The 27,943-nt window shown below is 39.2% G+C and overlaps 1 protein-coding gene across 1 annotated transcript in view; it reads right to left on the bottom strand.

Moving 5' to 3' along the window:
• The window catches only part of ZDHHC17 (zDHHC palmitoyltransferase 17), a gene marked incomplete at both ends in the record, with an annotated part of 93,212 nt that extends 65,757 nt beyond the window's left edge, over positions 1–27,455 (bottom strand). Inside the window, 2 exons of the mRNA XM_079714285.1 lie at positions 2,055–2,158; positions 27,363–27,455. Coding sequence (XP_079570411.1) covers positions 2,055–2,158; positions 27,363–27,455 — 197 coding nt within the window. The remainder of the gene's footprint in view (positions 1–2,054; positions 2,159–27,362) is intronic.
• Between the last annotated feature and the right edge of the window lie 488 nt (positions 27,456–27,943).

The raw sequence follows: 27,943 nt of genomic DNA, 5'->3' as shown, positions 1-27,943 counted from the left end.
GGAAAACCATTTGGCAAGAATGGTAAAGCTGAAAAAGAACACACTGAACAAGCCAGAAGTTCCACTTGAGTTGTCTACCCTAGAAGAACTTTTGTGTATGTGCACAGGGGAACAGGTAGTGAGACATTCATTGATGCGATGCTTGAAATAGTAGAAACGATTTAAAGTATACCTCAGTAAGGAATGATAGAATACTACAAAGCAGTTAAACAGGACAGATTAGGTCCTTATTTACGAACACTGATAAATCACAAAAGCTATATAGTTTTTTTGTTTGTTTTTAAAAAGAAAACTGCAAAAGGATATGTAGTATAGAATACAACTTATGTAAATTTTAAGCATACGTTATAATAGCATATTTTGTTTACAGATGTTTGTAGATGTACAGGAATGTTCATGAGAATGATTCACAGCAATTTCAAGAGAGGTTTCCTCGAGGAGATAAGGAAAAGAGCACACTGAGCAACCTGCAGCAATTACAGCAAAATGTTAGCACCTGCTTAATCTGACAGTTATATTCTTCTCTATACTTATCTGTAGGATTGAAATGTTTTAAAATTTAAATAAATGTTTAGAAGGTAGAAATTATAGACAGCACACATAGATACTTTTGAAGAAAAAGCATAGTTAGAAAGGTATTCGAAGAATAAACAAAGGTGGTTGTTTTTTTTCTTAACATGAAAGATGCTGCAGTGTATTCGCTGATGGAAATCATGCATTAGGGTGACACCGATTAATGACAAAGGAGAGAAAGAATATATTAATAGGAGCAAAGTCTCAAAAGGAAAAACAAATGTAGAGCAGTATTATTTGTATGCTAAATACAGTTGGTACAATGTGCTTTGATTTTTGACTACATACAACATTCAGGAAAGTAGGGTGCCAGTGGACTAAGGGCTTCCAAAACTTTGCCTCTCCACAAAAGTAATGAAAAAACGGGCAGTATCAACGTTTTCAGAACTCTGGAAAAGTTAACAAAAGGCCTTCAGCAATCCAAGGGATCTTTAGTCAAGAAAAACAGCTGAATTTCAGGAAGAACAGAGGACTCTGTGGTGTTTTAAATATCCTCCCCAGCAGCCTTGAAAAGTAAGTTGTATTCCTGGTACTGATAGCAGAGTGAGCAGAATAGGAGTGGAGTTCCTTCCAAGCCTCATTCTCAAAGAGGAGTCATTATTTCACCTATATGGTGCTTCCCTGGAAGAGTCCACTTGAAAGGCTTATCTATTAGACCTCACCCAAACTCCTTTCTGGGATGTTTGCCAAAGGTTTTAACGTAACAGTTGTTTGAGAGGACGGAAAGCAGTTGGGACAAACAACAGACAAATCAAAAAATTAAGCAAAAGCTGAGGAATGAGATATCCACAGGGGCTTGAAAAGCTCAGACATCTTCTTGGGAAGCTAGAAGGCCAGGCACATGTTCAACAAAGACTGGAGAAGGCCCTAAGCTCTCACTTCTGATTGACCTTGAGGTTCTTTGCAAGCAGAAGGTGAAGGCTAAGGCAGAGCTGTAAGCTAACTGGCTGAGTGCTGAGTGTCTCAGCTTGCACTTGCACGAAGAGTTCCTCGACAAAGATCAAGACTTACTGGTTCTAGGGATTTAAGAAGTCTCTGATCACTAACTAACCAAGTAGAGACTTCAGTGGCCACGCATGACAAAGATACAGACTTTATAGAATGAGTTCAGAAATGTTACAAACAACAACAAACCCTGGAGAACCTGATACCCAGAATTGCCATGTGACATTATTTGAACAGTCCAGTTTTCAACAAAAAATTATAAGACATGCAGAAGAGCAAAAAAGGATAACCCATGGGGAAGAGGGGGGAGCAATTAATAGAAACTGTCCCTGAAGAATCCCAGACATTGGACTTACCAGACAAAGACTTTAAATCAGCTATTTTACATCTGTACAAAGAACTAAAGGAAAGTGTGAGAACAACGTCTCACCAAGTACAGAATTTATCAAATAGCGAATATCAAAAAGAGAAAGAAAGGTGTATTTCACTTAAAATACAGATGTCAAAGAAGAAAACAACTGCAACAAAAAACTTACTGTGTAGCCTTAACTATGTCCCACGTGCTGTAATCATCAATATGAGTTTTCCGTCCGAGGGGTTCACCATATCCATGGCTATAATGGCTTTGAGGTTTGATTTCCTGTTGAAGAAAAAGAATTACAGAGATAAGAATTGAGAAATGAAGTATGAAAATATTTCAGTATTTTACTATTGCTTTTGTGCTGTTTGAAGAATGTTTGTTATTTAAAAGATTAAGTTTAACCTTATGCTGAAGTCTGTACTCTTTGGAGAAAAAGCATGTTCAAACAGATCTACCCCCTTATACACACTCTCAAAACAGAAAAGCTGCAAAACTGCAAATCAGTGACAAATCAGTAACTGAAATTCATCTTTAGCTCCACAGAACTCTACTTTTTCAGCAAATCAACTCTCATTCTCTCAGACCAATTTTTCTACTGTTCCAGCATAACCCCCTAGCTCTAACACTCTACTTCAAAACTTTCATCACATGCCAAATAAAAACTAAGGTCCTAAAAAAGGAACCCAGGGATTTTATTCTATTATTCTCAGATATCACCTTTTCTTATACTCCTTCATGCTGAGGGCTTGTTAAGGCATCTACTATTAGGTGAATAAAGAACAATAGGGCATTCTAATAAAACGTAAATCTGCTTGAGTAGTTCTAAAAATGTCAACACCCTTAAAGAAACTAATTTTTATATAAAAATTTAATTAAACAGCTTTATAGAATATTACATCCATTTAAAACTTATATGCTATGTGCAATTTTCTATTTAAAATACAAAATTTGCTATGCATAGTCAGCTTCCTCAATATAGCACTAAGGTACAATTACTTCTTTTATACGAAAACAGAAAAATTGAGCATGTTTGGTTCTACTACCATCCATTCAAATTTCTATGATTCTGATATTTTTCTCTTACAGGCACACACACGTAAATGAAAGGATAAGGCATAACAAGATATTTGGAGAGAATTAAATCCTTAGAACAATTCATTCTCTCTTGGCCACTGATATATAATAATACAAATTTATGGTATTTCATTGGAGAAAAAAGTCTATTATCTTTAGCTCACTCTAGCCATTGAATCTATGTGGAAAATTCCAATACTGATTTGTTTGAACCATACATTTAGAAGACTATCAACAATATTACTGAATATTTTCAACAATAGGGAATTTAAAAGTTTCACAAAAGCAAATTCAGCTTAGTATATAACCTTTCCTTATGAAAATGCCACCGCCAACATTAAAATACCACCGTAATAATCATAAATCCACATTTGCAGAAGAAAGAAAATAGACATCAGTCTTAAGCCAAGATTCACAACATATTACACATACTGCATATAATTTACTAAGTGATTTTTTTGAGAGATTGTTCTTAGACTCCATTAAAATAGAACTGGTTAAATATGAACACAAGCAGGTATAGTATTTTGGGTGTATGCAACACTCTGAATAATTGATGAAGCTAACCAATACATAAGACTTACCCAATTTAATTTTTTAAAACTTTTCTATTTAATTTCTCCACTGAACTCCAGTTCTCAACTTCTCTATGCTCTATATTCAGTGGAGCAAGATAAAAGAAAGACATTTCTCAGATCAGTAGCACTTCCTTTTTTTATAAATTTTTTCTGATATTATTCTCCCCTACCATAAGGAAAATAACCTTTTAAACTTTCGATTCTGACTTTTTCTATTAGGACCATAAGACATCTGAAGGAAAATAAAAACCTGGCCATAGTTTACAAGCAGAATGGAGTAAAATGTCCAACAAAACATGTACTGAAAGTCTGCTATAAACAAAGCCCTCTACAATGTACTGGGACCCCAAGCCAGGACAGGGTAAAGCTAGTGCAAAGTTTAAGAGAGTGCCAAAAAACTCCATAATCAAGATTTTTTAAATCTTAATGAATTATCTTTTAAAAATCAAAACTAAACAAATCCTAAACATAAACATTTTAAATATAGACAGCACTAGTATTGCTCATTTTTCCTTTTGTATCAGGCTCCACTGTGGCTTGAAGCAGTACTGCAAACCAATATGCAAATACCAAATATGGTCTCTTGCCCTCAAGGCCTTTACAATCCAAAATGGAAGGACAAAGTAGATAAGAAACATAAGTCAAAGATTAGAAGCAAGAGCTAAGTTAAAACTTAAATAAAGACAACATGAGGGCCAAAAAGTAGTAACATAACTTTCAAAACTATTTCAATATGAAAATCTGCTAGGGCAAACTGCTATTCTTTTTTACTAAGGACAAATAGGTTGCTTTTACAGGCAAATAACAAATATTCATTAAATAAAAAATAAACCTCTTTTTAAAGCTTACTACTGTAATGCTTTCATGTGATTTTAGTTTTATTTTTATCCCCAGAGACCTGTTATCATATATAATGATTAAACTGTATTCTCAGTTTATCTACCGTCCATTTTGCCCCACTGACAGTGCCAAATGTGATCTTCCAATGTACTAGAAATCAGACTTTTTTTCCAGTAACATTTAAAAACTAAATGCATTTGTTTTATCACAATTATATGGTTTTTATTTGTTTACTTCTACTTTTTAGTACAGGAAATATGATTTTTATAAAAGATGGCTTTACATATATCCTTAGAGAAATTTTCAAGAGGTACAGTTATTCCCACTAAAAAGGTAGAGGAAATGGTGTTTAAGCAAATCTCCAACCTGTTGTACTATTTTTTTAAAAATTAATAACACGGACTTAAATTCTTTTTCTCACTTTTAATCACATTGGAAACTGATTCACCTCTAGAACTAGTACCCTGCCAATCTGACAAATGACAACACTCTCTATCAAGATAACCACCACTATCACTAGGCCTAGAAATAACAGTTGTGATTTTTAAACTTTAAAAACATAAAATAAAAAATACTGTTAATGTAAATAAATATAACCTATACATGTATAGATATTAATTTTTAATTATAAATTTGCTATTATACATCAGATAAATTTTCAACATACAAATATTTAATGACACTAAAATCCTATAATTTTTCCTTGATTTTAATGGGAACCAAGATGCAATTTAATTGATATCTCTGCCAAGGAAAGTAATACTAATTAAAAAATACATATGTAGGTCATTGTAACTTTTAAGAGTGCAGTAATTCCATTAGAAGCAGCATGGTATAATAGAAAAAGTCCTTGACTGAGAGGCTACTGACTTGAAAGTCTGCCATTCTCTTACCTAGGCTACAACCCAGCAAGGCAATTAACTATGGTAGGATTCAGGTCCCTCATTTGTAAAAAGAGGAGGATGAATAAGATCAGCTTAGAGTTCTACCCAGGTGCCTCAAGGACCAACATCAGGGCACCAAAGAGCTTGATAGTTTCAGCTCTACTCAATTCACTCCCTTCTTAAACAAAGCACTTTGTTATTTAGCCTCTTTTCAGATACTGGGGCTTTACATAATATTTCTTTAATAAAAAAAAAAAGATTCAACTCCTTTTTAAAAGTTTTAAAACCACTAGATTAGAAGTCCTCCAAGATCCCTTCTAAGGCTAACATACAATGACTTTATATATTGGAATAAAGAAATTACAGCCACTAGAAGGATCCTTAAGGTACCTGAATTGACAGCCAAAGGTTTTTATAGCCCTAGGAGTTGCTGAAGAGAGCTAGAAGGAGAGAAAGCACCTCTACGATAAAACTCAAACTTATACGGCAGATACAGGCAAACTCTGGATGGCATATCAAGATGATAAGACTCCATAATACGTGTTTATTCACATGCCTGGATGGAATTATATAACCAATAAACTAGTTAGCAAGTGTCTGTGTGCAATCTAGTTAATACAATCTAGTTAACTTTTAAAAAAATACTAGACCTATTAATCTTTAGTTTACATTCATTTAAAACAAAGAGGGAGGCAGCACTGATCAAAGAATCCTCTACGGCAGGGGTCCCCAAGCCCTGGGCTGTGGACTGCTACGGAACCGGGCCACACAGGAGGTGGAGAGCGGTGCGCAAGGGAGCAAAGCTTCATCCGCCGCCCCCATCGCTGCATTACCGCCTGAACCATCCCCCCTTCCAGGCCATGGAAAAACTGTCTTCCACGAAACCGGTCCTCAGTGCCAAAAAGGTTGGGGACCCCTGCTCTATGGCGCAGTACTTTATTACCAACCAAATGAGATGTTTAATAAGTGCTCTATAAGAAAAGGTGCTCCAAGAATCGGTTCTATGGTAGAGTATATCTGAAAGAACAAACATGCAAGAGTAAGTTCAGGAAGATTCAGAAAGAAGGGTAATGGCAGGGACTTGCCCTGCCATTAATTACAATACATCAGAAAGCAAACTAAAGAAAAAATGGGAGTACCGCAGTGATAAACAGGGCAGTGGAATAGAGCCTAAAGAATGAGAATTAGAATCAGGAGGCAAAGACATATTATTCAGTAAATGGTATAAATGGACAACTGGCTAGACATTTGGGATAAAAAAAAAAAAATTCAACAGGCTCCAACATAGAAGGGTGATGATGTGCTTGGCAGAAAGACACTAACAAATACAGCCAAGGATATAGTTTCTTTAATGGCATATGATGCTGAAACTTGTCTGAAAAAGCAGGGCCACACAAAGCAGAATTCAGAGCAGCATGCTCCCAGGTGGAAGCTTCCCAGGTCAGCAACACGTCCCATGAGACCATACAGGGAGATGCCTATACCATTCTCCTGGTGAGAGAAGCATGCACCCTCCTGTTCTGGGGAGGCTTTGTGCCACTCTGGACTCTCCTGACTGTTCTGGAGACTCTGACCGTATGTCTGGTGCTCACCAGGTCTAAGTAACTTGTTCAAAACAGCTCTAGGACTTAACCTGAATGTTTAATGAAAGACCAGTTAGAGTGCAGATCAATTTCCCAGGCTTCCTAGAGAAGTGACTACCTGGCAGGACCAGGCCTCAGTCGAGGACTCTTCCTGTAAGATTCCCATCTCACTCCTTATATTAGATAACTTCCAGTCAGGTCAAAGATTTAAATGTAAGAATATCAGTAATAACAGTCCTAATGTTTAAAAAAAGCTCTGAGAAAAAGCATGAGTAACAACAAATTGAAAAATGGGCAAAGAATATGAAGATAATTCAAAGAGGGCAAAATACAATGGCAAATATAGGTATGAAAAGATGCTGTAATTCTCAATATAAATGCATTTCCAAACAGAGAGAGAAAGAGAGAGAGAGCACAAAATCAATTCAATAAAATTCTAGGGCACATACATGTTACCTACAAGACACATGTTACCTGCCTGCCTTTGGTGCATTAACCCATAAATATACACAGGTGAATAAGCAAACCAGTAGGGCTTAACCATATGCTTGTAACCTGCACTGTGCAAATGTCTGCTGTCAGGTATCATTCTAACAGGTTGGACTCTGAATCAAGAAGCGAATTGTATTTAATTATATAATTTTGAGCTTCTCAAATTTAATTCCATTAAATGTATATGATGAAACTAAAACAATATAAAGTGTTGTTGACAAGAAGAAAGAAAAAAAGTCTCTATACATAATTGACTCATTTTCAAGTCCTAGCCAAAACTGATGAGCGAAATGTGAGACCTTCTTTTTTTTTTTTTTTTTTTATATAATAGTGTTTATTTTTACTTGTTGACAGTTTTGCTTTATCTATTTATTTATTTTTGGCTGTGTTGGGTCTTCGTCTCTGCGCGAGGGCTTTCTCCAGTTGCGGAGAGCGGGGGCCACTCTTCATCGCGGTGCGCGGGCCTCTCACTATCGCGGCCTCTCCCGTTGCGGAGCACAGGCTCCAGATGCGCAGGCTCAGCAATTCTGGCTCACGGGCCCAGTCGCTCCGCGGCACGCGGGATCCTCCCAGACCGGGGCACGAACCCGTGTCCCCCGCATCGGCAGGCAGACCCCCAACCACTGCGCCACCAGGGAAGCCCGTGAGACCTTCTTAAAACCTAGGTAGTAATGAACTAAATTCTAGGAATACCATAAGGATTTTTAAAAAGGAATATATAATGAGAGGACAGCATAAGAATTAAACATATAACCAAATGAACAATGAAAGATAAGGGAAAGCAGTAGCCACTACAAAATTATAAAATAACTTTCTTTTAAAACGTATTTAATTAATAGTGCCAGCAAATGGCACTACACTCAAGACAGAATTTCTTGCTAATCTACTTGATGTACCCTCTTTAAGGGAAGATTGGACAAAAATGATTTGGTAATATAATGGAAAGATTTCAAATCAATTTTTTCAGTAAGTAAGAAGTCTCTGCTATATTATATGCTCTGCTGTGGTCCCCAGTCCCTGGCTAACAGTATGTGATTTTTGCTTTTAAAAAAGAGAGGCCAACTTGAGGCATAGCCTGTAGGTTCTCTTTATGCTGTAGGACCACCACTGTCTCAATCCAAACTATCAAATTCACTTTGCTTGCTTCCAACAAATTTTAGACTAGGAAAATGTTCATCACCTTCTAGCTTCACTAAAAACTGGTTTTCACTTCATTTCCTTCTAGTATTAATCTATACGTATATACATACTTGTAACAATAAATCTGGCACACTTTTTTTCCTTCCACAGACATTTCATGAACAAATGCCTATATGTATATTTTTCTCCCTCTCCTTAAAAAAAAAAAAAAAAGAAAGAAAGAAAAGAAGACTTCCGGGGAAGATGGCGGAAGAGTAAGACGCGGAGATCACCTTCCTCCCCACAGATACACCAGAAATACAGCTACACGTGGAACAACTCCTACAGGACACCTACTGAACGCTGGCAGAAGACTTCAGACCTCCCAAAAGGCAAGAAACTCCCCACGTACCTGGGTAGGGCAAAGCGGAGAGATTCCCGCACAGAGGACCGGTGCCAACCGACACTCACCAGCCCGAGAGGCTTGTCTGCTCGCCCGCCGGGGCAGGCGGCGCTGGGAGCTGAGGCTCGGGCTTCGGTCGGAGCGCAGGGAGAGGACTGGGGCTGGCGGCGTGAACACAGCCTGAAGGGGCTAATGCGCCACAGCTAGCCGGGAGGGAGTCCGGGAAAACGTCAGGAGCTGCCGAAGAGGCAAGAGACTTTTTCTTCCCTCTTGGTTTCCTGGTTCGCGAGGAGAGAGGATTAAGAGCGCTGCTTAAAGGAGCTCCAGAGACGGGCGCGAGGCGCGGCTGAACGCGCGGAGCCCAGAGACGGGCGTGGGACGCTGGGGCTGCTGCCGCCAACACGAGGCCTGTGTGCAAGCGCAGGTCACTGTCCACCGCCCCCTTCCGGGGAGTCTGTGCAGCCCGTCACTGCCGGGGTCCTGGGATCCAGGGACGGCTTCCCTGGGAGAATGCACGGCGCGCCTTGGGCTGCTGCAACATCACGCCGGCCTCTGCCGCTGCAGGCTCGCCCCGCACTCCGTGCCCCTCCCTGCCCCGTGGCCTGAGTGAGCCAGAGTCCCCGAAGCGGCTGCTCCTTTAACCCTGTCCTGTCTGAGCGAAGAACAGATGCCCTCCGGCGACCTACATGGAGAGGCGGGGCCAAATCCAAAGCTGAGACCCGGGAGCTGTGAGAACAAAGAAGAGAAAGGGGAATCTCTTCCAGCAGCCTCAGAAGCAGCGGATTAAAGCTCCATAATCAACTTGATGTACCCTGCATCTGTGGAATACATGAATAGACAACAAATCATCCCAAATCGAGGAGCCAGGAGTCAGTGCTGTGCCTCTGAGGTGGGAGAGCCAACTTCAGGACACTGGTCCACAAGAGACCTCCCAGCTCCACATAATATCAAATGGCAAAAATCTTCCAGAGATCTCCATCTCAACACCAGCACCCAGCTTCACTCAACGACCAGCAAGCTACAGTGCTGGACACCCTATGCCAAACAACTAGAAAGACAGGAACACAATGCCACCCATTAGCAGAGAGGCTGCCTAAAATCATAAAAAGTCTGCAGACACCCCAAAACACACCACCAGACGTGGACCTGCCCACCAGAAAGACAAGATCCAGCCTCATCCACCAGAACACAGGCACTAGTCCCCTCCACCAGGAAGCCTACACAACCCACTGAACCAACCTTAGCCACTGGGGACAGACACCAAAAACAACGGGAACTACAAAACTGCAGCCTGCAAAAAGGAGACCCCAAACACAGTAAGATAAGCAAAATGAGAAGACAGAAAAACACACAGCAGGAGAAGGAGCAAGATAAAAACCCACCAGACGTAACAAATGAAGAGGAAATAGGCAGTCTACCTGAAAAAGAATTAAGAATAATGATAGAAAAGATGATCCAAAATCTTGGAAATAGAAGAGACAAAATGCAAGAAACAGTTAACAATGACCTAGAAGAACTAAAGATGAATCAAGCATCGATTAAAAACACAATAAATGAAATGAAAAATACTCTAGATGGGATCAATAGCAGAATAACTGAGGCAGAAGAACGGATAAGTGACGTGGAAGATAAAATAGTGGAAATAACTACTGCAGAGCAGAAGAAAGAAAAAAGAATGAAAAGAACTGAGGACAGTCTCAGAGACCTCTGGGACAACATTAAATGCACCAACATTCGAATTATAGGGGTTCCAGAAGAAGAAGAGAAAAAGAAAGGGACTGAGAAAATATTTGAAGAGATTATAGTTGAAAACTTCCCTAATATGGGAAAGGAAATAGTCAAATCCAGGAGGCACAGAGAGTCCCATACGGGATAAATCCAAGGAGAAATACGCCAAGACATATATTAATCAAACTGTCAAAAATTAAATACAAAGAAAACATATTAAAAGCAGCAAGGCAAAAACAACAAATAACACACAAGGGAATCCCCATCAGGTTAACAGCTGATCTTTCAGCAGAAACTCTGCAAGCCAGAAGGGACTGGCAGGACATACTTAAGGTGATGAAGGAGAAAAACCTGCAACCAAGATTACTCTACCCAGCAAGGATCTCATTCAGATTTGATGGAGAAATTAAAACGTTTACAGACAAGCAAAAGCTGAGAGACTTCAGCACCACCAAACCAGCTTTACAACAAATGCTAAAGGAACTTCTCTAGGCAAGAAACACAACAGAAGGAAAAGACCTACAATAACGAACCCAAAACAATTAAGAAAATGGGAATAGGAACATACATATCAATAATTACCTTAAATGTAAATGGACTAAATGCTCCCACCAAAAGACACAGAGTGGCTGAATGGATACAAAAACAAGACCCATATATATGCTGTCTACAAGAGACCCACTTCAGACCTAGGGACACATACAGACTGAAAGTAAGGGGATGGAAAAAGATATTCCATGCACATGGAAATCAAAAGAAAGCTGGAGTAGCAATTCTCATATCAGACAAAATAGACTTTAAAATAGAGATGATTACAAGAGACAAAGGACGCTACATAATGATCAAGGGATCGATCCAAGAAGAAGATATAACAATTGTAAGTATTTATGCACCCAACACAGGAGCACCTCAATACATAAGGCAAATGCTAACAGCCATAAAAGGGGAAATTGACAGTAACACATTCATAGTAGGGGACTTTAACACCCCACTTTCACCAATGGACAGATCATCCAAAATGAAAATAAATAAGGAGACACAAGCTTTAAATGATACATTAAACAGGATGGACTTAATCGATATTTATAGGACATTCCATCCAAAAACAACAGAATACACATTTTTCTCAAGTGCTCATGGAACATTCTCCAGGATAGATCATATCTTGGGTCACAAATCTTGCCTTGGTAAATTTAAGAAAATTGAAATTGTACCAAGTATCTTTTCCAACCACAACGTTATGACACTAGATATCAATTACAGGAAAAGATCTGTAAAAAATGCAAACACATGGAGGCTAAACAATACACTACTTAATCACAAAGTGATCACTAAAGAAATCAAAGAGGAAATCAAAAAATACCTAGAAACAAATGACAATGGAGACACAACGACCCAAAACCTATGGGATGCAGCAAAAGCAGTTCTAAGAGGGAAGTTTATAGCAATACAATCCTACCTTAAGAAACAGGAAACATCTCAAATAAACAACCTAACCTTGCATCTAAAGCAATGAGAGAAAGAAGAACAAAAAAACCCCAAAGTTAGCAGAAGGAAAGAAATCATAAAGATCAGATCAGAAATAAATGAAAGAAGAAATGAAGGAAACGGTAGCAAAGATCAATAACACTAAAAGCTGGTTCTTTGAGAAGAAAAACAAAATTGATAAACCATGAACCAGACTCAGCAAGAAAAAAAGGGAGAAGACTCAAATCAATAGAATTAGAAATGAAAAAGGAGAAGTAACAACTGACACTGCAGAAATACAGAGGATCATGAGAGATTACTACAAGCAACTCTATGCCAATAAAATGGACAACCCGGAAGAAATGAACAAATTCTTAGAAATGCACAATCTGCCAAGACTGAATCAGGAAGAAATAGAAAATATGAACAGACCAATCACAAGCACTGAAATTGAAACTGTAATTAAAAATCTTCCAACAAACAAAAGCCCAGGACCAGATGGCTTCACAGGCGAATTCTATCAAACATTTAGAGAAGAGCTAACACCTATCCTTCTCAAACTCTTCCAAAGTATAGCAGAGGGAGGAGCACTCCCAAACTCATTCTACGAGGCCACCATCACCCTGATACCAAAACCAGACAAGGATGTCACAAAGAAAGAAAACTACAGGCCAATATCACTGATGAACATAGATGCAAAAATCCTCAACAAAATACTAGCAAACAGAATTCAACAACACACTGAAAAGATTATACACAATGATCAAGTGGGATTTGTCCCAGGAATGGAAGCATTCTTCAATATACACAAATCAATTAATGTGATACACCATATTAAAAACTGAAGAATAAAAACCATATGATCATCTCAATAGATGCAGAAAAAGCTTCTGACAAAATTCAATAAAATTCCCATTTATGATAAAAACTCTCCAGAAAGTGGGCATACAGGGAACCTACTCAACATAATAAAGGCCATACATGACAAACCCACAGCAAACATCATTCTCAATGGTGAAAAAACTGAAAGCATTTCCTCTAAGATCAGGAACAAGACAAGGATGTCCACTCTCACCACTCTTATTCAACATAGTTTGGAAGTCCTAGCCATGGCAATCAGAGAAGAAAAAGAAATAAAAGGAATCCAAATTGGAAAAGAAGTAAAGCTGTCATTGTTTGCAGATGACATGATACTATACATAGAGAATCCTAAAGATGCCACCAGAAAACTACTAGAGCTAATCAATGAATCTGGTAAAGTTACAGGACACAAAATTAATGCCAAGAAATCTCTTGCATTCCTGTACACTAACAACGAAAGATCAGAAAGAGAAATTAAGGAAATAATCCCCTTTACCACTGCAACAAAAAGAATAAAATACCTAGAATAAGCTACCTAAGGAGGCAAAAGACCTGTACTCCGAAAACTATAAAACACTGATGAAAGAAATTAAAGATGACACAAAGAGATGGAGAGATATACCATGTTCTTGGATTGGAAGAATCAATATTGTGAAAATGACTATACTATCCAAAGCAATCTACAGAGCCAATGCAATCTCTATCAAATTGCCAATTGCATTCTTCACAGAAGTAGAACCAAAAATTTTACAATTTGTATGGAAACACAAAAGACCCTGAATAGCCAAAGCAATCTTGAGAAAGAAAAACAGAGCTGGAGGAATCAGGCTCCCCGACTTCAAACTATACTACAAAGCTACAGCAATCAAGACAGTATGGTACTGGCACAACAACAGCAATATAGATCAATGGTACAGGGTAGAAAGCCCAGAGGTAAACCCATGTACATATGGTCACCTAATTTATGACAAAGGAGGCAAGAATATAAAATGGAGAAAAGACAGCCTCTTCAATAAGCAGTGCTGGGAACACTGGACAGCTACATGTAAAAGAATGAAATTAGAACACTCCCTAACACCATACACAAAAATAAACTCAAAATGGATTAAAGACCTAAATGTAAGAGGGGATACTATAAAACTCTTAGGGGAAAACATAGGAAAAACACTCTTTGACATAAACCACAGCAAGATCTTTTTTGACCCACCTCCTACAGTAACAAAAATAAACAAATGAGACCTAATGAAACTTAAAAGCTTTTGCACAGCAAAGGAAACCATAAACAAGACCAAAAGACAACCCTCAGAATGGGAGAAAATATTTGCAAACAAAGCAACGGACAAAGGATTAACCTCCAAAATATACAAACAGTTCATGGAGCTCAATGTCAGAAAAAACAACCCAATCAAAAAATGGGCAGGGCTTCCCTGGTGGCACAGTGGTTAAGAATCTGCCTGCCAATGCAGGGGACACAGGTTCAAGCCCTGGTCTGGGAAGATCCCACATGCTGCAGAGCAACTAAGCCCATGAGTCACAACTACTGAGCCTGCGCTGTAGAGCCTGCGAGCCACATGAGTCACAACTACTGAGCCTGTGTGCCACAACTACTGAAGCCTGTGTGCCACAACTACTGAAGCCTGTGTGCCTAGAGCCCGAGCTCTGCAACAAGAGAAGCCACCGCAATGAGAAGCCCGCGCACTGTAACAAAGAGTAGCCCCCCACTCACCATAACTAGAGAAAGCCCGCGCACAGCAACAAAGACGCAATGCAGCCAAAAATAAATAAATAAAATAAATAATTTTGTTAAAAAAAAAATGGATGGAAGACCTAAACAGACATCTCTTCAAGGAGGACAGACAAATGGCCAAGGGGCACATAAAAGGATGCTCAACATCACTAATTATTAGAGAAATGGAAATCAAAACTACCATGAGGTATCACCTCACACCAGTCAGAAGGGCCATCATCCAAAGATCTACAAACAATAAATGCTGGTGAGGATGTGAAGAAAAGAGAACCCTCTTGTACTGTTGGTGGGAATGTAAATTGATACAGCCACTATGGAGAACAGTATGGAGGTTCCTTAAAAAACTAAAAAGAGAACTACCATGTGACCCAGCAGTCCCACTCCTGGGCATATACCCTGAGAAAACCATAACTCAAAAGGACATATGTACCCCAATGTTCATTGCATTACTACTTACAATAGTCAGGACAAGAAAACAACCTAAATGTCCAATGACAGATGAATGGATAAAGAAGATGTGGTACATATATACAATGGAATATTACTCAGCCATAAAAAGAAATGAAATTGGGTCATTTGTAGAGATGTGGATGGACCTAGAGTTTGTCATACAGAGTGAAGTAAGCCAGAAAGAGAAAAACAAATATCATATATTAACACATATATGTGGACTCTAGAAAAATGGTACAGATGAACCTATTTGCAGGGCAGGAATAGAGACACAGATTTAGAGAACAGACCTATGGACACGGGGAGGAAAGGGAGGGTGGGACGAATTGGGAGATTAGGACTGCATATATACACTACCATGTGTAAAATAGACAGCTAGTGGGAACATGCTATAAAAGCACAGGAAGCTCAGCTCGGTGCTCTCTGACGACCTAGATGGGTGGGGTGGGGGGGTGGGAGGGAGGTCCAAGAGGGAGGGGATATAGGTATACATACAGCTGATTCACTTTATTGTACAGCAAAAACTAACACAACACAACATTGTAAAGCAGTTATAATCCAATAAAAAATTTTTTTAAATAAACACTAAAAATAAATAAAATTTATATGTGAAAGCAACTAAAACAGGCAAAATAATTTAAAAAAAAAAGAATCGTAGGAAGGAGTCTACTCAATTTCAAGACCTATTATATAGCTCCAATTATCAAGATTGTGTCGTACTGGCTGAGAGATAAACACACAGATCAATGAAACAGAAGACAGAACCCAGAAATAAAAACATACAAATATGTTCACCTGATCTTTGACAACAATGTAAAAGCAATTCAATGGAGGAACGATAAGCTTTTCAACAAATAGTGCTGGAGTAGTTTGGACATTTAAAGGGAGAGAAAAAATGAAGTTCAACCTAATTCTCACAATTTATACAAAATGTAATTCAAAATTGATCCTGAACTTAAACTTAAATGTTACATGTAAAACCATAAACTGTTTAAAAAAGAAAAAGGCAAAAAAACTCTTGGATCTATAGCTAGGCAAAGAGATCTTAAACTTGACATAAAAAGCACAATCCATAAAAGAAAAAATTTATAAACTGAAATTCATCAAAATTTAAATTTATGCTCTGAGAAAGACCCTGTTATGAGGATGAACAGACAAGCTACAGACTGGGAGAAAATATTTGCAAACCACAACAAAAGACTAGTGTCTAGGGTACTAAAAACCAAAAATGAAAACACAAACTTCTCAAAACTCAACAGTAAAATAAACAATCCATTTTTTAAAAATTGGCAAAAGATACTGTTATGGGCTGAATTGTGTCCCCCCAAATCCATCTGTTGAAGCCCTAACTTCTAGTACCTCAGAATGTGAACGTATTTGGAGCTAGGCCCTTTACAGAGGGAATCAAGTTAAAATGAAGTCATCAGGGTGGGCCCTAATCCAGTGTGACTGGTGTCCTCAGAGGAAGAGGAAATTTGGACACACAGACACCAGAGATGCATATACACAATGGAGAAACCATGCTGAGGACACAGCAAGAGGGCTGCCATCTGTTAAGCAGAGTAAGACCTCAGAAGAAACCAAACCTGCCAACACGTTGTTCTTGGATTCCTAGCCTCCAGAACTGTGAGAAAATAAATTTCCATTATTTAAGCCACTCCATATGTGGTATTTTGTTATGGCAGCCCTGGCAAACTAATACAGACACACAGAGACATTTAACCCAGGAGGATATATAGATGGCAAATAAACACATGAAAACAAAGTCAGCATCATTAGCCATTAGGGAAATGTAAATTAATAACACAATGACTTATCATCACATACCTATTACAATGGGCTAAGGAGATGCAGAGAGATCAGATTACTCATATACCGCTGGTTGTAATGTAAAATGTACAGCCACTCCAGAAAACAGGTTGACAGTTTCTTAAAAATATTAACACACAACTATCATATGACCCAGTAATTGCACTCCTGGGCATTTATTCTAGAGAAACAAAAACTTATGTTTACACAAAGACCTTTACACGAATATTTAAAGCAGCTTTATTTATAATAACCAAGAACTGGAAACAACACAGATGTCCATCAATGGGTAAATAGTTAAATAAACTGTGGTACATCCAACATACTACCAGTAATAAAAAGGAATGAACTACTGATACATGCTAAAACCTGGACGAATCTCCAAAGTATTACGCTGAATGAAAAAAGCCAGTCCCACAGGGATACACACAACACGATTCCAGTTAAATAACATTCTTAAAATTACAGAATTATAGAAATGGGAGAATAGATTGGTATGGGTACACACACAAAGCAATATGAAAGATCTTTGTGGGGATAGAAATATTCTGTAACTTCACTGATTCAATATCAATCTCCCGGATGTCGTATTATAATTTTGCAAGGTGTTACCATTGGGAAAATCTGGGTAAAGGGTACACAGGCTCTCTCTGCATTTTTTCTTACAACTACATATGAATCTACAATTATCTCCATATAAAAGATTTTAATTCAAAGAAAGTCATCAACTTAAACATTTAAAATATGTGCAACTTATAAATACAATATGTCTCAATAAAAATAGTTATGTAGTAAAAAATATTTTTAAAAGACATAAATTTTTAAAAAACTGTCCAGACCAGTGTTGTCCCACAACTTTCTGCAATTACTGATATATTCTGTATTTCTGTGCTGTCTAAAACAGTAGTCACTAGCCACACATGGCTAATAAACACTTAAAATGTGACTAATATGACTGAAAAGCTCAATTTTTTATTTTATTCATTTTAATCAATTTAAATTTAAATAGCCACATGTCATTGGTGGCTACCATATTGGACAAGGCAGGTCAAGACATTACAAAGAATGGGAAAGATCATCATACGCTAAGATGAAACTATGGCCAAAGTGTATTCAGAAAAAATATAAATTGTATAACATTGTATGATACCATTTATGTAACAAAAACAAGGAAATAAATGTATATAAGTGTGTATATGAAATATACATTTATATATGCTTTTACCTTCTACTATATAGCCTTCTGTACTATTTAAATTTTTTTGACAATAATTCTGTGCTGCTTTCTTTTAAAAGCCAAAAGCCCATGCTAGAATTTAAATTTGATACCTTGATAATTCATATACTATTCAACAATACAAAATAAATCACATGTTAGGATATTTCAGAAAGTTTAAGTTTTTATTTGGTCTGCTAGATTCTAGTTTGTCAATTTTTTTCCCAAGTGTGGCCTTTTTTTGGACTTAGTAACATACAATTACCCACTGGAAAAAGGAGACAAATAAGGAAAAAATAAGTATAAATAATGGGAACTTATGAAATCAAGTTAATTAACTTCTTACATAAACAGCTGTAAGATCGGGATATTTATATCAAGTGTTCTATCAGAAAGCAAAATTTCCTTAGAAAATAATGTCTACAGTTTATTCATGATCATAGTTACAGAATTATGAATGAAGATTAATGAGTATTTATAATTACAGTGAAGGGAGATAAAATCTCCAAGGTAGAAATAGATTTAACAATCTGCTACAATTCTCTCTCATAACCTTGAACGGCAGAAAGAAAGGAAAGATTACAAAACAGATGATGGCTAACTCTACGTGTCAAGTGCCATTCTAAACTTTATGTAGAGGCAGGATTCCTCAGAATCAAAGATGCTGTTGATTGTAAGATGCACATAGTACTGTAGTATTTACCACTGAAAAAAATCCGTGCATAAGTGGATCCACACAGTGCAAACAAGTGTTGTTCAAGGATCAACATGTACAGTTGTACATGACATTATGGTAAAGGGAAAACTATGGAGACAGCAAAAAGATCAGTGGTTGCCAGAGTTAGCAGAGAGGGAGAGATGAGCAGGCGGAACACAAAGGATTTAGGGTAGTGAAACTATTGTGTAATAGTGGATACATGTCCTTATACATTTGTCAAAACCCATATTAAAACCCAAAAGTGGGGCTTCCCTGGTGGCGCAGGGGTTGGGAGTCCGCCTGCCGATGCAGGGGACACGAGTTCGTGCCCCAGTCCGGGAAGATCCCACATGCCGCGGAGCGGCTGGGCCCGTGAGCCATGGCCGCTGAGCCTGCATGTCCGGAGCCTGTGCTCCGCAACGGGAGAGGCCAGAACAGTGAGAGGCCCTCGTACCGCAAAAAAAAAAAAACCCCGAAAGTGAACCCTAAGGTAAAGTACAGACTTTGGGTGACAATGATGTGTCAACACAGGTTCATCACCTGTTAACAAATGTGCCACCTCCAGGCAAGTTGCTGGCGCAGGGTGTGTGGGAATTCTCTGTACTTTCTGCTCAACGTTGCTGTGAACCTCAAGCTACTCTAAAAAATAGTCTATTAAAAATATTTTTTCCAATAAATGAGGACTTTTGCCATCACAGCTAACTACTCAATCCACTCTGTATCATCACTATCACAATACAAAATGGGCAACTGGATTCAAGCAGTTTGAACCTGGATTCTAATTCAGTTCTGCCACTTATCAGCAAGTTACTTACCCTCTCTCTATGCCTCAATCCTCTCATTTGTAAAAAAAAAAAAAAAAAAAAGGTATTAAAAAAGGTGTGAGAATTAAATGAATGAATATATAAGCAAAACTGTTTAGGACAGTGGCTAGTTCAGTTATAATTTGGTAACTGTTAGCAATTACCATTGTGATTATCCATCAGATTGAGGAGATAACATGAAAAGCACACAATACAATGCCTCATACCTTAAATGTAAAATTAGCTACTTTCCTCCTCCTTGTGTAAAAAGAAAAAAGTAATAAAACTTTTCCCACACATCAAGTGCATATCAGAGAGGGGAGGATGAAGTATGGGATTATCAGAATCACCTCTGAAAGTTTTTCAAAACATACGTACCACAAACCCAAATAGTAAATTAGAAACTGTGAGAGGTGTATATGGAAACACGTGTATTCTAACAAAGTTCTCCATAAGGTTCTAATACACACACACATATACATTCTTACTTTACCCAACCCATGGACCATGCAAATCTAGTTCTGATGAAGTTATTTCACACCAGTGGTTAATGGGATTTAACACACTGAAATCTCATATATTTTAACATAAATTTCTTGGAGTTCCTATGTATTATCTAGATCAGGGCTGGCAAATAGAGTCCACAGTTCAAATCTGGCCCAGCACCTGATTTTATATATTAAGTTTTATTGAAACACAGCACACCCCTTCATTTCCATATTGTCTACAGCTGCTTTCATACAACACCACAGAGCTGAGTAGTTGCTACAGAGACTACATGGCCCACAAACTTGAAAATTCTTACTATCTGGCCTTTACAGAGAAAGTTTCCCAACCTTGGTCTAGATTATTCATGCAGCATGCTATTCAGTAGCTCAACTAGAACATTTACTGTTAACAATGAGTGCAGTGTAATTACAGCATCTCAAAGTATGTAAAAAACTAGAAGACTGGCACAAAGCAAACAAACAGTACTAAGACTACAGAGGACAGAAACAGTTTCCCTGCTAGCATTCCTGCTTTAAGGAAACTGCTCCTCCTCCAACTCCAAGCAAGGTAGCTTGGCAAAGTTCAGACCCTCTCCCATGGTCACAGGAGTGGACACACTGCCGCTTTCCAATGTGGAAAAAGGAAAGACATGCAGTCCCTCTCTAATGGTCAGCTGAGATGTGACCATGTCCCCACTACACAGAAGAAAGAAGCTACTCTGCATTAGGAGAAAATGAAGCTGAAGGGCAGAGATGAGGAGAGAGAGAAGACTGTCTTGGTGACGTTCTCAGCTCAGGATCCAATTATCCTTGAGCCCAACTGCACCCCTGCCATCCTGAGTTTGGGTTATGTGGACCAGTAAATTCCCTTTTTTGCCCAAGTAGATTTTTAAAAGGTTGGTGACATCTGCAATCCAAGGATTCTAACTAACAAGACAAGCAACTTCTTCAGCTCACAAAAGGGTTTGTTCATTCGTTCATTCTCTCATTTATTTTAATGATAATGGGGATAGTTTTGGTCACCAGTTTTGTTCATCCTTCATAAATTAACAGATGTTCATCACACACACACACACACACACACACACACACACACATTTTAAAAAACTGAATGAGGGTACAGTAACATCTCAATCAGTAATTAACAGTATTTTTCACTTGATTTTTCTTAGTATAAAACAACTGATAGGGCTTCCCTGGTGGCGCAGTGGTTGAGAATCTGCCTGCTAATGCAGGGGACACGGGTTCGAGCCCTGGTCTGGGAGGATCCCATATGCCGCGGAGCGGCTGGGCCCGTGAGCCATGGCCGCTGAGCCTGCGCGTCCGGAGCCTGTGCTCCGCAACGGGAGAGGCCACAACAGTGAGAGGCCCGCGTACCGGAAAAAAAAAAAACTGATAAAAACACAAGTTATCTGACATATATACAAAGAAACCCCTTCAGGTACATTTAGCCCTATCATTTCCATCTCCTCAACAATAATTATCAGTGATCAGAAAGATGAGCCTAGGACACTATAATATTCTGATTTATCAAAGAAAGATTCTATCAATATTTAGTATGTATTAACCCTAGAAAGTAGAGTAATTCATTTGGAAAATTTTCAACACCAATTGAGATAAAAATCAAAAATATTCTGTTAACCTGCTATAATTCAGGAAATTAAGTTCTTCATGATATCTCATTTAAAGAAGGCTCAAGTTTCACTCTACTTTCAAATTAGCTGCCTGTAGCTCTATTTTAAGGAGAATTTAACAGAAGATATCATCATACAAATGGATAATTATTGCACTGGGTGAGAATTTTACTTGCATATTTTATAAATATAATACTGCTCTGAATCAACTTTTTAAATTCCAAAGCTTAAACTATTTGATTTTTTTTTTTTTTTTTTGCGGTACGCGGGCCTCTCACTGTTGTGGCCTCTCCCGTTGCGGAGCACAGGCTCCGGACGCGCAGGCTCAGCGGCCATGGCTCACGGGCCCAGCTGCTCTGCGGCATGTGGGATCTTCCCGGACCGGGGCACGAACCTGCGTCCCCTGCATCGGCAGGCGGACTCCCAACCACTGCGCCACCAGGGAAGCCCAAACGATTTGATATTTTATTCTTGAATTACCTATCTGTAATAGAATCTAATCATAAAATAATATTAGAAATAGATGAGGCTTTGAAAGAGAATTTCACATAACCCTGATATTGAAATAACATCTTTCTGGATTATGTGGCTGTTGGGAGTTCTGTTAAAAGCACAGTACATCAAGACACTTTAAATGACTAACCAACCCTAACTACCCTAACACACCCTTAGGATACTCTCTAGAGGAAAGGAGGTCCACAATGCATTTTAAATTTTAACAAAATACACACACACATACACACACACGCTCATCTATCCTGAGGGATCTGAATGTCTCCAATTCATCTTTTGTTATTTTACAATGCCTTATTCTGTATTCCTCATTACTCTATGGCTATCAAAGCATCAAGACCATACTGAGATGCTCAACAAACACTCCTCATATCAAAGCACACATCTTTAAGAACATTAAATAGTGCAAAAAAGGCTTATAATAAAGAGTACTCTGCCTGTCCTCTCCTCAAACCCCAGACAACCAATCTTCGTTATCTTAGCTACCTAGACAGTTGCCTCAATATCTAATATATGTATACTACTATTGCTTGAGATATTAATAACTAATCATAGCATTAATAGCTAACATGTGTTGCGTTACTAAGTGCCAGACATAGAACTTTACATATATTCTCTCATTTCATCTTCACGACAGCTTCATGGGGTAGGAGCTATTATACTCCCATTTTAGTCTGGAAAATTGGAACACAGTTCAATAACTTGCCTAGAGTCACAAAGCTAGTAAGCACAAAACTAGGATTTGAACTCAAGCAGCCAAACACCAGCACTCTCACTTTTAACCTGCATCCTCTTATATTTACCCACTCCACAGTCCTCTCTTAATAAATACTTTTAGGATAGGTCTCACAAATTAAATAAAAATAGGGATCGAAACAAAACAAAGATGTCAAAACAGTAAAATGGCATTTCTCACAATCAAATATAATTTTTTGGTTCTACAGGTCAGTAATTTTCAACTTTGGCTTTGCCACAATCCATGAGGTCACCAATTAGTTGCATTTTCATTTTTATATATTGACTCAGTAGTTACTATGCTTAGGGTATAGTATTTTTAAATCTAAATTACAAGTATATGGCCTATAGCATTTTTGCTGAATAAAAAAGGCATCAGATCCTAAAGCCTGACAGAAAGGTATGTTTTGAAAGGAAAGAGTGTGCCAGCAATCTATCAGGAAAAGAAAAGTAATTTTCAAAGTAACTTTCTATCTGCTTCACGAAAACAAATGAGTTAATTTATATATGTGTACACATGTACATCTCTATATAAAAGGGCAAAAAAAATCAGTAATGGAAAAAGGCAAAATCACTTTAAAGAAAAGTTTCAAAAAATAGATTTTTTTAAATCTGTAAAGACAGGAGATGTAGTAGTTCTTCAGTTTAATATTCTAAACAAAAAAAATGAGATATGAATATGGACAAATTTAATGTGAAGCAAAAAAGTTACCATTAAAAAAAAATGAGACACTAGAGAAAAGGCAGTAATAGAAGTCTGAAATTGAGGTAAAAAAGGAAGCAAGCAAGAGATGAAAGCCCCAGGTAATCTAGGCAATCCAGTTCAAAGCTCTGTGAGTCAGACCTTGCTGAGACAGAGAGCTCTTATAATAATACTCTGGCTGAAGGGAGTACTGTGGCCTCATTCTATGAAAGAGCAGAGAAGGCTTACTGAGGACGTACTAGTGAGTGAAACGGAAGGCTGGTGACAGCAAGCCAGCTGGATCTGTAGACCAACATATGGTCTTTATCTCTGCTGAAGTTTTACTTCTAACCATTCTAGATAACAGGAATCCGAACCTACTTACAGGCTACACTTCTCATTTCAGCACTTATTTGTATTCTGACATCTTTCCAACTGGATCATTAACTTCTGGAGAGCAGAAGCTATTCTATTTATTTTATTTTCACCCATATAACCTAGTACAGTGCTATGCATCTAGTAGATAGATGCTCAAGCCTATCAATCTTGAAAAATCACAACATACAACAGAGCATTAGAGTTTAAGGAAATCTGAAGAGAGCGTCCAGTCTAGCCTCTTTATCTTAAAAGCAAAGAAACTAAGTGTAGTTTAAATGTCCACTAGCCTAAAATGGAAGAGCTGGGATTAGCACCCTAATCCCCTGATAATCAGTTTATCTTTTTCCAAATAAACTCTAATTTCTTCCATTAAAATAAAACAATCTTATTTCATCAGAAAACAAAGTCAACAGCATCAGTACTCACTATATGTCAGAGCCCTTTACATTTGCTTGGCAGTCTACATGCCTAGGTCTGTGATGACTGCTTTACAAACATTATTCTAGTTAATACTCACAATGACTCTAAGAGGTAGGTACTAATATCCTAATTTCACAAAAGCGTAAAATGTAATTTGACCATATGATGATAGTAAGTGGGAGAACCGAGATTCTCCATTTGTCACCAGAGTCTTGGCTCTTGACCAGTATCCTATACTGTTTCTCACTGTATTTACCACAAATATACTGAAGTCTCAAGATAAACAAATGTTTAAGTGACTGACTAAATGAATGGATTATTTAATTAATTGAAAAGTAAGGTTCTCTCATAGCAAATATCTCTAAAAAGAAGGGTTCGTTGTTAATCTAATTACATAATCCCCTAAGGTTTTAACAGTGAGCAGTCTGCATACTAATAGGAGATTTAAGGATAGCTAATTTCTTTATCCCACAAATAATTCATCTATTCAACAAATAGTGAGAAACTATTTTTGTGACACTGTTAAATTTGAACATAAAAAGTAAAATAAACTTGTTCCTGCAAGATCCTATTCCACTAAATTAAAACCCACACAAGTTTCTACACCAGTCATCAAAATCAAAATAAATGTATAACATGCCCTCCTTCTGGTGGAGAAAGGAGTAACATTAACTGAGCACCTACAGTGTGCCAGTTCTTAAACCTCAACAAAGAGTCTCACCTAATCCCTTAAAGCCAAGTGAACTAGGCAGCATCTCCATTTTCTGATGAACAAACTGAGGCTTTAAGAGATTAAGAACCTGTCTCAGGTTACTTGGCTAATTACTACAAATCCAGAATTGGAACCCAAGTTTGACCAAAAGTCTATGTTCTCTCCAAAAACGAGTTAAAGTTACTATTATTTTATTTGCTCACCAAAGCAAAAAAGGTTTGCTAGGTTTCTTTCCAAGGGAGTACGAAGATACTGCTTACTTTAACAACAAAAAAGAATATATTATCTCACTTAATCCTTAGCTTATTAGTTATTATTATTTCATCCCATTATTATAAATCATGAAGCTAAAACTCAGGGAAGTAGCTTGCCCAAGAGTGAACAGCAAGGAAGCAGCAGAACTACACCAGGTCTGTACCAGGTGTGAATGCAAAACTAACCACAGGAAAAATGCAGAAAGACCTTAGGCCTGCTAGTTATGAGCTTAAGACTCAAAACACCTAAACTAAGTGGACCTTGTGTTTGTCAAGCAAAAAGGAATGGTAGATATCATCTACTTCAACTTCCACTTTCAACGATGAGGAAGTTGATTTTCTAGTAATAGTCTATTAAATGGCAACCTGAAGACTGGTCTCTAAATTCCAAGCCTACAGGCCATTACATTATACCAATCAATTTCTGGATTTGTTGCCTGTTGAAATTATTCCTAAAGTAGCAAACAATGAACTATTTCACAAAGCAAAGGTTTATGAAGAGAGAAGAGTTATGTTAAAATACCTAAAATCAATACTTAAGTATTTAAAATACTTCCAGTAGATGAATAGAAATATTCCTTAGCAACATTTTCAATGCATCATCTGAAAACTTTGTCTATTTCTTGATCTATTTTTAGGGCCTAAAGTGTGAACTAAAAGAGAGATGTCTCCGATGCCAATTCTGATAATTTTTTTACCACTTTGGTCAAAAAAACAATGTTTAGTTTTACTGTAGAACTCTGTCAGAAATCCAAAGTAGCCTTTTCATTGAGAGTGGCCCAAGTTCCTAAGGAACTGTGCCACTGTTTTTGAAAAGTCAAAGTGATGAATGAGAAGGTGATGAGTATTAACATATAACATGGGTAAGTGCTTGTATTTATATGATACTAAGTAATATAAGCATGCTATAATTCCAACTCCAGAAATAAACAGAATCTTTCTAATGCGAGATAACCAGGTAGAGACTTCCATGTTTGTTCACCCTACTACAACACAAAGATTGTCTTCGTCCCTTAAGCTCATAAAAACTACAGGAGTTCTTCAGCAAGCTTTGCTGGTGCCCTCCGCACATCGCTGTGGATCATTAGAAACCGGAACGCATCAAGAATTGCTTCCAGGCCTGAACTAGCACTAGCTCAGCTATAAACTAACAGAATGCTACTGATCTTGGAGAGGGCCACTGTTTACTTACAGGTGAAGAGACTCATGTGATGGGAAACGTGTTGCACTCTCCTCTGGCTCCCGCCCCCCTCCCCGAAAAAACACGGTACTTTGACAAGCTAATGTGAGCGTGGGTCTACTCCCAAAAGTTTTGACCTCTCGTCTTAATCGCTTAAGGACAAACGCTCAAAGAAGGACATCCGACACAAGGGGGCCCGAGGTGCTGCCTATGGCATCACGGGAAGGACATCACTTTGGCCAAAAAACTGTGTTCGTCCCCTACACTCCCCCACAGTGAGCCAAATGGCAGGAATAGATACCGTCATTCACTCTGGCGAAGGAAAAGAAAAGAAATCAAAACCAGACGCGCTTCCTTCTCGCCCCGAGAGGCTTGGAGCAGGACTAGGGGCTTAACGTCCAGTTCCAAACCAGCACCAGGCCCCCGCCGCCAGTGCACCCGGCCAGTGCACCCGCGAGCAGCGCGGCGACAGAGTAGAATCGTCAACATCTCCACCTCTGTCCTCCAGGCACAGCCAGGGACGGCGTCCCAGAGCCCGCCCCGGCCGGGCCCGCCCCGCTATCTCCTCCCCCGTTATCCGCTCACAGCCGCGCTCGGGCCTGGATTTGCCTCCCCGCCCTCCCCAACTTCCGCGCGTTCCACTACCCCGAACACGCAGGCCACCGCCCCCTGAGTGTCCGGGGGAGAAAGGTTGGAGGACCGCAGGGCTAGGAACGCGCTCGGCGCCGTTTCTCACCTCTGGATGGAGAAGGGGCACGCAGCCCGCTTCGCTCTCGTACTCATCCGGGCCGTCCGCCATCTTGGTGTTAAATCCCTCCTCCCGCTGCATGCCGGGAGAAAGCGTTTCACCCTCGCGGGGTTCGGGCAAGGCGGAGGGCGAGCGCGAGGGCGAGCTCGAGACCCGCCGGAGGCAACGCGGCCGCCTCCTCCTCCTCCTTCCCTTCCCCCCGTGACGCCCCCCTGCCCCTCCCCGCTCGGGGAGCACGGGTCCCTGCGCGCGTGCGTGCGTGCCGGGCCGGCCCGAGCGGGAGCGCGCTCTGCTGCACTGCGCCGGGGCAGGCGGGCGGAAGGCTCTGGGCGTGGGCGCTGCCACTCGCAGGCGGGCCCGCGCCCCAGGCAGCTGTGCGCCTCTGGCTACCCCGGGGAGGCGGCTGCTGGGCAACCGGGTAGTTAACGTGGGAAACCAAGCGGCGGCACGGGAACGAAAGCAGGGCTCCGGAGAGGCGCAGCCGAGATTCGGGATACCCGGCAGTCGGGGTGGCCAAGCCCGCAAACCCCACTGTCCCGATACGAGACCCCCGGGACCCCTTCTCAGAG

Source organism: Hyperoodon ampullatus (genome assembly GCF_949752795.1).
Source record: "Hyperoodon ampullatus genome assembly, chromosome: 11".
Lineage (NCBI taxonomy): Eukaryota > Metazoa > Chordata > Mammalia > Artiodactyla > Ziphiidae > Hyperoodon > Hyperoodon ampullatus.
This window is presented reverse-complemented; position numbering and strand designations above follow the sequence as displayed.